This window comes from Necator americanus, chromosome I, assembly GCF_031761385.1.
Source record: "Necator americanus strain Aroian chromosome I, whole genome shotgun sequence".
NCBI lineage: Eukaryota > Metazoa > Nematoda > Chromadorea > Rhabditida > Ancylostomatidae > Necator > Necator americanus.
Genome location: NC_087371.1, coordinates 30,099,598 through 30,111,382, shown reverse-complemented (window position 1 = coordinate 30,111,382; position 11,785 = coordinate 30,099,598). Strand labels below are relative to the sequence as shown.

The following is an 11,785-nucleotide window of genomic DNA, read 5'->3' as shown; positions in this document are numbered from 1 at the left end:
GCAATTGCGTACGTGCTTCATGTCGTTTTGACTCTACTATACTCCCAATATATGTGTAAAGAATTTAGAAACGATAAAGTCTTTAGCATATCATATCACAACAGCGCACTAATCCGATCACGTGGGACCCGTCTCACCCCATCTTTATTATTTCGTGACACACACACACGTGACAGAATAAGCTCGTTATTATATAGTATTATCATGACAGTGATAAGCGAAAAGTCTTAAAGCAAAACTCTCAAAAACTTCCTCTATATAATATCGTACATTGTCAACCATATGTAGCATGAACTTCACGTAATGCTACAGAAATAAGATAGGATAGCGTAGGATCCGCTTATAATCACTACAGGGTAGTCATGCGCAGCAATCTTACGCCCTCGCGAAGGCAAGGTTTTACAGATAGCAGCAAAATGACCAACAGAGAAGAATCACGCTTTTAAGGCATCACCCCACAAATCTGAGGTGGTGCGGATTTCAGGCGGAGTATTCTTGTACGGGATAGTAGATTATGAAGAGGGGGTGGAGAGGGAGGTGACTGCGTCCATTTCTTTCTAATTGCCGTAAAAACGGTCCGGAAGATATGTCGCGTGCACAGGGCTGGCGCCCGGCAATCGAACTCGTTGTAGAAAATAGCGCGCCGGAAGGCTCGAAGCCGTATCTTCCGGGCCGTTTTTTTTTTACGGCAATTAGGAAGAAACGGACGGAATCACCCACTCTCTATAATTTACGATCCCGTGTACGAACACTCCACCTGAAATCCGTAACACCTCAAATTCGTGGGGTGGTGCCTTTAAACACACATGGCTGATGAACACATGGCACCGTTATTTGACTAAGAAGGTAGGGTAGGATCAAAAGGATGTGAAGCTCGGTACAGTTGCGTAGAGCGGCTGCGATCGGAGCATGGAGCTGCGATGGAGCCTAGCGATTAGGATCGAAGTGAAGCATTTGGTAGCACCATTCACCGCTGCTGTTCGCTATGGCACCGCCTCGATCCTAACCGCTACGCACCAACGCACCGCTTCGAACACAACCGCTTACGAACAACACCGTGCTTCATGTCGTTTCGACTCGAATAAAGCAATTCCCTGACCAAGCGAAAGGTTCTGATCTTACTTGAGCTGTAGACAGCATTGGTATTGATTTTTTATCAACAGCTGGTTTTTCGGCGTCATCGCCTTCTCGCTTTCTCGCCTTCGTCAGAGCCTGGAAAAGTCAAAGCAATGAGTGATTTGTTTATATTGTAGACAAAGTTTAAAAGTATCGCGCGAAATATGAGTATTCCTCCTATTTTCCCCAAACAGTTATCAAAGAAGGATGTTTTAGCATAAAATGACGTGAAGGACATCTTCCTACCGATAAGGATAACGTTCCACGTCAGATCACATAAACATCCTGCTACTATTTAAGCACCCGTTTGCATGCGGGTTTCCACTTTCTGAGAACGGCATGCTACCAATTTGAGGCGAGCGAAGAAGGAAATAGACACGCGTAGGAGTCGTAAAGATGAAAAGCAAAGCGTCCAGTCGCAACGGCTATGAAACGGCTGCGACCATCTATCTTTTGCGTCTTGCACACAAAGTTATCACGCACCATTTCGACGCAGCTGGACCCGTCGCACCCCGTAATATAGTTATCTGGCGCCAGCGCGCCAACCCGACGCCGGTGGACCCGTTTCACATCATTTTATAGCTTTCTGGCGCCGGCACACCAATGCGACGCCGGTGGACCCGTCGCATTCCCTTCCCGAGGTGTCTGGCACCGGCGCGCCAATCCGACGCCGGTGGCCCCTTCTTACAGCATTTTATAGCTTTCTGGCGCCAGCACACCAATCCGACGCCGGTGGACCCGTCGCACCCCATATTATAGCTGGTTGGCGCCGGCGCGCCAACCCGACGCCGGTGGACCCGTCACACCCCTTCTAGAGGTATCTGGCGCCGGTGGACCCGTCGCACCCCATTTTATACCTTTCTTGCGTCGAGGCACCAACTCGACGCCGGACACCCCCCTTTTTGAATTTCGTGACTGACACACACACACGCACACACAGACACACGTGACAGAATAAGCCCATTATTATATATATATCATGATCATGATCATGATTTTCTCCGTTTTGTTTGCATGTAAAATGAATTTCATCTGAAATCTGAAATCTCTAAATGTCCAAAATTTTCTAGAATAAATTTCATTAGCTTATAGTAGGGTCGAAACGACATTTCGAAACCCTAGGCAGTGGTCCCGACTCGATTCTAACCGCTATCTCCACCGCGCCGCTGCGAGCGCAACTGGTTGCGCAGCTGTGCCGTGCTTCATGTTGTTTTGATTCTACTGTAGGAATTCGACTGAACAAACTCAACCGAATAGTAATGTTCAACAGCCTTTCCAAAATCTTTAATTTCTAATTTACACCACAGATTATGTTGTATTTTATGAAACAACCCAGCAGAATACGTTCTCTTTGTAATTGTTAAGGTACTCCCAATACATGTGCTAAGAATTTAAAAACGATAAAGTCTTTAGCATATCAATCCGCTTGCGATGCGCCACCACATTCACTTCAATTCAGAATCTTTTGAGGTTTACCAACGCGTGTCTAGCCTATACAATGATTTTTGGGGGCTAGCAAATGTATCAAAGCGGATGTAGATCGTGTTAGGATATGTGTTCGCTTCACAGGAACTTGATGGGACAGTGACAAATTAGGATTTGTCACTGTCCCATCAAGTTGCTGTGAAGCGAATACAAATTCCGAACATTTTCTTTTACTTAAAAGCGTAATTCTCCTCTTTTGGTCTCTTTTGCTGCTATCTGTAAAACCTTACCGTTACGAGGGCGTAAGATTGCTGCGTATGACTAGCCTGTAGGTCGTTAGAATTTAAGTGAAGTGTTGTTGTTGCGATAGTTCCGATTTTCTATGCCCAAACGTGCAAGGCTTTATAAACTTCTTAGGAACGTTGATAGAAAAGATGAAGACACATTTCAAAACGCGATTAAAATGCGAAGAATGTCATTAAAAGTGAATTGAAGTCTATTTGGCGACAAAAAGGAAAACAAAAAGGATCGACTGATCAATGATAGTCTGCTGCTTTCAGATGAAATTATTCTTCTTTGTGACATTCATGCTCTGCTTATCAGCGGAAAGTAAAGGAACTCCTCTTCTTTTCTTTTTTACAGCGAGAAATTATCCCACGCTCGAGGTTATCTTAATAGATCGCCGGATCACCACCAAGTACTTCTGGGAAATTTCAATTTCAACGTTAATATCTTCTGGTGCCTGGTAACAAATGTTCCCTGACAGTAAAAAAGTGGAGGAACTGGAAAATTCTATACAATAGCAAAACATTTCGAATTCCAGCCCTTCTGCACTTCAGAATTGCAAACGTGGAAAGTGGGGATAGAAATTTGTCCAGAAATTGCAAGTTGTTGTGGATGAATGTTTTCATTTCGTCATGTTTCTGGAATACGCCAGATGTTCAGACTGATACATTTCCTTAGCTACCATTCGAAAGCTATAGTTGGGTCAAAACGACATGAAGCACGGACCGTTACGCAAGAGACTGCGCTCGGAAGCGGTGCGGTCGAGACAGGAAATTTTAATTTCAACGTTAATACCTTTTGGTTGGAATCGAGGTGGGACCATGGCGAACTGCAGAGGTGAGTGGCGGCAGTGAGGGTCCTTACGCGATCTTAACCGCTACGCTCCACCGCTCCGCTTCGAGCGCAGCCGCTTGCGCAAATGTCCGTGCTTCATGTGGTATTGACCCGACTATAGATGCGCATATTTTACTGGCGCCTGTTGAACTCTGCAGGCGGACGCGGCACGGTGGAACTATCCAGGTGGAATCATCGCAAGCTTCACTCACTGCAGTTCAAGTGTATCCAGCGATGATCCAGCCTAAAATCCACGCGCCGGCATTGCCGCCCTGCTTTGAGCGCCTCCGCCTACGCAATTGCATCAGGGGTCAGGTGGTTTTGACTTAATTACAACAATAGGTGAATTAAACAACAGCTGGATGAGATAGTACGGATTGGCTAGATTCGAAGTCCAACTGGAATGTAGTACTATTATTCGTCAATAGCGGTAACAACTGATTATGCAGGTGAATCGGAACATCTATGCCAGAGATTCGAAAGCAGAAAGGAAAACAATCAAAATCAAAGAATCAAAGCGGCTCTGAGAAGTATGCAGAAAACGGTGGATCACCCTTCTGGCACCCTATTCTGAATCATGTAACTGCTTTACTAAAATGCTGTTAAATTTCCACTAGGCGAAGCAAATGTTTCGGAATTTGTAAAATCTGTTTTAAGGAGTTTCACTGATTCCACAACTGTGATATAATCGGGTCAAAACGAGCTTGGAGCTCGGTGCAATTGCGTAACCGGCTGCGCTATATCACCAATTCGGCTTGAAGCGGTGCGGTAAGATGTAGCGGTTAGGATCGAGGTAGGACCAATTCCCAGCGTTGAGTGGCGCTACGAAGTCTCCTAGGCTCGCTACGCTCTACGGCACGGATTCGAACGCAGCCGTTTACGCAACTGCGCCGAGCTTCATGTCGGTTTGAGCCGGTTATATGATAGTGCAGCATCGGGAGGGCAAACGAGTACAATGTAACGAGTGATCCAGAAACTTCAAATTGAACACTAAAAGCTGAAAACACCTTTTGACGCATATTAGGATTGACGTTTCAACGCTCTGTGATAGTATTTTGGATATTCGTATTAGTAGAATGTGTTATATTTATATTTTGAACATATGTGCTATTTGCGCAGGGAGTGAATGTCTGATTACGCAGTTCTATTCGAAGTCTTCCGTGTGAGGGGCGGCGATTAGAGGAATTGTATAGCAGCCACTTCGAGCCGTCTGTGATATTCTTTGGGGAGGACAGGTTCAATTTATTCTAAATGGTTTTGTAGACGCTACTTTCCGTATTCCTTTGAACACTGAGACCTGGTCTTTGCCTTGCTTTCTATCCGTGTTACTTCAGCAGAAAAAAGGATGAGAGCAAGCATATAGTAGAGTCAAAACGACATGAAGCACGGTGCAGTTACGGAAGCGGTTGCGCTCGAAGCAGTGCGGGGGAGCGTAGCGGTTAGGATCGAGTGAAGTCACCACTTCCACCACCGTTCATTGCTGCAGTTCGCCAAGGTCCCACCTCGACTCCAATCGCTATCTCCACCGTGGCGCTTTGGCCACAACCGCTTACGCAACTGTATTGTGCTTCATGTTGTTTTGACCCGACTATAAGTTATGTAGTTTGAAGCTAGCTAACTCACCAACTCTCTTCCCTAACATCTAGAATGATGGTATTGGAAGGGACCTTGTAAACAAAGAGATTGCCAAGTATTTAGCGATGCGTAAAGTCCGGGCGTTTGAACGGCTATTGAGTATACTTCACTTTACATTGTTCTTACCGTAAAAATGCACCATTCCAGCGTCTGCCTCCAGAACAACATCGTTCGTAGATCACTGGTCTACGGATTCACGCAACCGATGCTGTTGCTGTATGCAAATAAGGAAGTCATGAGGGTAGCTGCTGGTTCTTTCGCAGCGTCGTCGCGTGTCGGTCCGATCGATTGACGTGCGTCAGCGCTGCGTAATTATAACACGAGATAGGCAACCTCTTCCGGAGAAACGTATGTTTTTAATCTTATACAGATTATTGTTTGTGTACCTGTATACCATACATTCTGCAGCATTCTTACTTTAATTTACTCATCTTCTTTAGAACACAAAAACTCAATGCGAAATGTTTGCGTTCGTTCTTTCAGATGCCTAAGTGCAGCGATGATTTTTCCCATTTCACCGAAGACGACAAATTCTACCTGATTGACCTAGTACAAGAGCGTAAAGTATTGTGGCTAGAGGATCACTGCGATTACAAGAACAGTGCTGTAAGGATGCGAAAATGGCATGAAATACAGCAAGCTTTCTCACACAAAGGCAAACAAATTCCAAGTAAGATTAAGCTAAGTTCAACGGTGGTGTCAATATCTTTGAAAGGTCTTCTTGCTTTTGCAAATGACCTTTACAATTAATGTGGATCTAAATTTTGTTAAATGCTTATTTGAAAATCAGCAGATCACGAATCATGGTATGGATTAACGTCCTAAAAGTATTATTGTCCTCGAGATCTTGTCATTTTTAAGACGTGAAGTGATGAGAAGGCTTGTGCCCCTCTTGAAGTGAATCTTCTCTTAAGTTTACCGACGTAACACTTAACATTCCCGACATTCAAGCACAGAAGCGTAGGCGTGTCGCAGCTCATAGAGCCTGGTCAAAATGATCCGACGAGAAAATCAAAGCGAGTCTGGTTGCGTCGTAGATCGAGGTAGGCGTATTACTCACCTCTGCAGTCCAATTGGAAAATGTACGGTCCCCGGTCGCAACCGCCAGCTCTACCGCGCTTGTTCTAGCGCAGTCACGCAATTACACTGGGCCTTAGGTCGTTTTGGCTTGACTATGCTATTTGCCGACGCGCTTTATTTTCCGCTTTATCTTGTTGTTATGATGGAGGGAATCCACTGCCATTAAAATCGGTGACAGCATGATTAGCTGAGGAACATTTTACGCCCATTAGCTGTGTAGGATTATCCATCGGTCAAACCAGGCTTCTCTTAGGGCAGTCTCTTCTCTTTTGTTTGTCAACGACACTCAAAAGTCAAGCAATTCTGCCAAAGCACAGGGCTTCCAAAGCGAAAGCTCGGTGCGGAACGTATTTAACCACGTGGGAGTAGTACGTGTCCCGCAACGCACCCTCTTCCTCTGTTTGACGTGCTCCATTATCTTTGCAGCGTCCCCTATCTAATCGAATGTACATCGCACTGCGCGCACCCTATTGAATACATTCAGCGTAGAAATATAGTTTGGTCAAAAATACGCGAAAAACGGACAGTTGTGTAAGCGGCTACGCTCGAAGCGAAGCGGTGGAGCGCAGCGGTTGTGATCGGTCGTGTGAGGATCGTCGCAACCGTCACTCATTTCTGTTTCGCCATGGCCCCACCTCAATCCCAACCGCTATTTCCACCGCTCGGCTTTGAGCGCAGCCGCTTACGCAACTGTCCGTGCTTCATGTCGTTTTGACCCGACCATACGCCGGAAGCTTCCCGTAAATATAGCAGGCTTTGGAAATCCTGTGCTTTTCATGTACAGTCAACGTGCTCGATCGTCTAGGGGCTCCTGATCATGCTCAGCTGCACGAAGTAAAAGATGGATGGGCTAGCACAAAAAAAAAGATTTGGAAGCGCCTTCGCTCTGGCTACGTAGTATCACTAGCCCGCCGCAACTAAGAGCCTAACGCATCTGAGCGACACAACCAATTCAGCGACAACTGTTGCTGACTGAATTAGATAGATCTCCTGTTAGAAGTAACAGCAAATCAAGTCTCTTTTCCTGTTTTTCATAGTTGCACCTGAAATCGTCGGAAAAGGGCGTCTTTCACTCCATTTTTCACGACGACTAGGGAGTGATGAGCGGACGGAGCCACCTCGGATCGCGCAATCCACAACCCCCCATCTCTAGCTTTTCCCGCGGATTTTCTAACCATGTCAGATTCGTGGTGTGCTGCCTTTAAACATCATAAAGTACTAACATCGTTTTGCTTATGACGTTCTATGGAAAGATTAAAGTTCTTGGCAAAGATTCTGTTCCTGCTCAATTTTTTGCCTCATCTGGAATCGATAACAATCTCTGGTGCTAGTTTTTTTTAGTGCTGTTGATCTTTTGTACTTTTTTAGTCGTCGTTGTTTTTGTGTTGTCGATATTTAACACTTTTCAGTTATCGAGCTACAAAAACACTGGAGAACATTGCGTGATACGTATGTCAGGAAACAACGGTATATGAAAGAAGCCCTTCAGCAACCAAATGGTGCAGAATCAAGGGTTACTAGAAGGATAATGGCTTGGCCATTTTATGAACGAATGGTGTTTCTGACGTTATTTGCAGGAGAAAACAGGTGTCTTCTAGGAATTTTTTAATGAGATAATTCAGTGTTATTAGTTGACCTTCTGCAGCAATTCCCGCCGTTCACGTTCATCACCGAAAAGGGAGCCTGAATGTTCTCCGAAGCTTGAGCTGCCTTGTAGTTCTGAGAAAGAGGAGAAACAAACAAAAGATGGTGATCATGGTATGTACCCATTCTTTCTTATTCTAATTCTTCTTTCTTTCTCTTCTATTTCTTATTCTATGTCCCTTTATTGTTTTGTGAATAAACTAATACGAACTACTTGTACAATGTACAGATTAGGTGGTACATCGCGTAACCGAAATTCCTATATTGTGCGACCAACAGAAAGTAATTTTCGAGAACAACTTAAGATATCAAAAGTTTAGAATATTAAATTTTAGAAATCCCGGTTCGAGTTTTCAAATCTTGTTTATTCTGAGCGATCTTCTGAAAAATGACGGTCTTTAAAAATGTGGGGCTGGGACGCTTAACGCCATCAGAAAAAACAATGAGGACGAATTAGTATCTTCAAGACTGACGGAAGCAGGTAGCGGCGTAACTGATATTTCGGTGCGGTGCGTGCGGTTGCCTGTGTGCGCTATGTGCTGTGAGAACTTTGTCGGTTATTTTTGGTACCTCAAGTTACTATATATGTTTTTGAAAGTCTAAGTTGAGGCTAATGATTCAGAACTTGAGTAAATCTTTCAAAACACTGTAATTTTTCTATATGTACCAAACGAACGCATCGTTATCAAATCACATTATGAGTTAGCGTAATTCCGAGCATTTTTGGTACAGTGGCTGTCATTCTGTGCGTTTGTTTCGATAAAGCTGTCACTTTCAATGTCACCGTGAATAACAACGTTTTTTTCTTGTAAATCATTCCTCTCAACGGCTTGAAGCTTAAGACCGACCGGTCAAGCAAATTAATAATGCTTAATTTAGCTTTGTCAGTCCTTGAAGCCTTTGCCAGAGATTTTAACAGCCATACTGTTCCTCCTCCAGGCGACGAATGGGACATTTTAGGTTTGCTTTTAAGATGAAGTGTGATGGCGAGTTTGGTACTAGTACTAGTATCTTTTCAGGAGCATCTCTGAGTATTCGTCTGAGGGAACTAGCCGTTAGTGATCGGGTTAAGGCCCAAGAGTATCGTTTGGAGGTAGACCAGCTCATCCTGAATATTGGAAAAAGCATCATTGAATGTGCCCGAGCATCACAATGAATCCGCTTTTTCCCTGAAAACTTGCTAGTTAGCTTCGCAAGCTAACGGTTTACTACTTTTTTTTTGAAGATTTCCATGTTCATAATGTACATACATTTTATGTTTTTGTTCGCAATATGGGTAAATTTGCAATTTTTGGACATTTGATGTTTCTGTGATAAATTTTTATTTTCGACACAAGATCCGAAGAAAGCATTTCATTGAAAAATATTTGTTCTTTTTGCACCTGGGGTGCTCGGTCGATCTGCTTCAGCGAAACCAGATTCTAAATTATTTGAATCAATTAGTAAATGTTGGTGGTCCTCCTTTCAAATGAATCGTTCGAGTGATTTTTGAGGTTGGAATCTATCATCCAGTAGTTTAGTTGGGTCAAAAGGACATGAAACACGGACAGTTGCGTAAGCGGCTGCGTTAGAAGCGGAGCAGTGGAGCGTAGCAGTTGGGTTCTGGAGAAGGTTGGCGATGGGAGAGTAAGAGCTTATGGAAACTTATGAAAGCTAAGTGGCTTGATCTCTTGATCTGACATGATACTGCCCGCATTTGTTACGGTCTAAATGTTGTAAAATGCTATATCAGATTGGCGAAGCAACTATCTGAGTAGCACGCAAAATTGGGTAGGTTGAGAAACCAATTTGGCTGTGACTCAGCTGATTTTTGATGCAATTCCTGTTACTGTGCCGACCCTGTGCTGCTACTAAGCGTATCGATCAGCATCGTCACTTCGAATTCGCCGTCCTGCAACAATTTCATGATCGACAGACTTAGTGAAGGCTACACTTATGTACAGGCATAGGAGCCCCAACAAAAAAGACACGAAAAAAGAAAACTAAGCAATACACAGTGTTGTTGCGTCGCAAATTGCAATTCGGTGCGTGGTATAGTCGCATGCAGTACGGTACAGTAGCTGCGTAAGCGGTTGCGCCACGAGGCGACGCAGTGAAAGTAGCAGTTGGGATCGAAGTGGAGCCATCGCGAGCTGCAGCGATGAGAGGAGCTAGCAGCCGCTTACGCAACTGCACCGAACTCCATTTCGTTTCCGCGCAACTATAGTTGCTCACCAAAACGTAAAAGTAAAGAGAGAGAAAGTTAGATCATGAAATTCTCTTGATCTGGGCATAGTAAATAAGTGTTCAAGCATGAAGTTGGGTGTAGTTGAAGCAGTGTAATCAGTGCGGCCACTCATTGACAACGGTTGGGCTGTTGCGGAGTTCAGTTGTTTTTATAATATTGGTATCTGTACCACCTGACGGTGCGTCGCGGACGCGAAGCCCCACGTCGGGTTGCACCTGGTGCCGGCATTCTAAACAACTCGAACTTTTAAGCACAAAAACCTTCACAGAGCATAAAAACCGTCCTCATGTGAAATAGCTGAGTCAGTCGGGGCCCCAAAATTTAAGTATTACTCTTTGAGGATCTATTACATATAGGCTAAATACTATAAGAGAAAAAAGGAAGATAGAGATCGGTGGAACTACTAGTGTTTTTTTTTTAATTCTCAGCGGCTTAGTGTTGTTGATCGTCAAAGATTAATATTTAGGTTTAAGGGCCCCGACTGACTTAGCTATGATCCAGCCTCCAATGATGAACAGTCGATTATGAACTATCGGAAACGGGAAAACCAGTTGTTCAATAAGGACGGTTTTTATGCTCTATGAAAGTTTTTGCGCTTAAAAGTACAGTTCGATTCGTGCTGTGTAGAGTGCCCCAATTTCTACAGGTATCTGTTCCATTTAATCTATCGATTGTTTTCTACTTGGGCAGTCTGCGTGTTACTAATTCGTCATAATCTACATACCATTAATTGCCACTTACACTCCGGTTTTCTTGTTATACTGACACTTGTGTTATTACTTGTGTTTGTTTCGTAGACATTATTCATTTTCATTTATTCTATATAGTCACTTCTTGTACTGATATTGGTCATTATTCATTTTTGTAGTGTATTTTGCGTTCTAGACACCCAAAGAATTTAGTAGGCACCGTCTGTGAATAGTTAAAGGCATCATCCCACGAATCCGGGGTGGTACGGGTTTCAGGTGGAGTATTCGTATACGGCATAGTAGATTATGGAGAGGGGGATGATTGCGTTCATGTCTTCCTAATTGCCGTAGAAAAGGCCCGGAAGATGCGGCTTCGAGCGTTCCGGCGCACTATTTTCCACAACGAGTTCGATTGGAGCGCGCCAGCCTTGTGCACGAATTGCAGATAATTGCCGCAAAAAAACGGCCCCGAAAGATGCGGCGCATGCACAAGGCTGGCGCGCTCCAATAGAACTCGCAGTAGAAACTAGCGCCCGGAGCGCCCGAAGCCGCATCTTCTGGGCCGTTTTCTTACATCGATTAAGAAGAAATCGACCGGGATAGCACCCGTTTTTGCAATCTACGATAGTCTTTGACCACTGGAAACCTGTATCACGTCAGATTCGTGGGGTGATGCCTTTAATGGAGAATAACAACAGTAATAATAATAATAAGCATCCCTACTATCCTCATGCCCATCTGAAGAGCCAAAGTTGAGCGCTCATCTGTTTATGTGGCCCGCTTCAACATTATCACTGCCGGCCCGAATCAGGCGTACCGCGACCGCGACCGCCATCGCGGTGGCGATGCC

The 11,785-nt window shown here is 44.4% G+C and overlaps 1 protein-coding gene across 2 annotated transcripts; it reads left to right on the top strand.

Moving 5' to 3' along the window:
- Nucleotides 1-5,500: 5,500 nt before the first annotated feature.
- RB195_007309 (uncharacterized protein) lies at nt 5,501-9,175 on the top strand (the record flags this gene model as incomplete). 2 transcript variants are annotated; one of them, XM_064180863.1, is made up of 7 exons in its annotated part: nt 5,501-5,573; nt 5,624-5,643; nt 5,779-5,965; nt 7,785-7,962; nt 8,021-8,133; nt 8,899-8,979; nt 9,039-9,175. In XM_064180863.1, 7 exons carry the CDS (start codon nt 5,501-5,503, stop codon nt 9,173-9,175), a joined length of 789 nt encoding a protein of 262 aa, XP_064037700.1. The 2 variants fall into 2 exon arrangements, with proteins under 2 accessions (XP_064037700.1, XP_013293018.2); XM_013437564.2 differs by lacking the exons at nt 5,501-5,573; nt 5,624-5,643.
- Between the last annotated feature and the right edge of the window lie 2,610 nt (nt 9,176-11,785).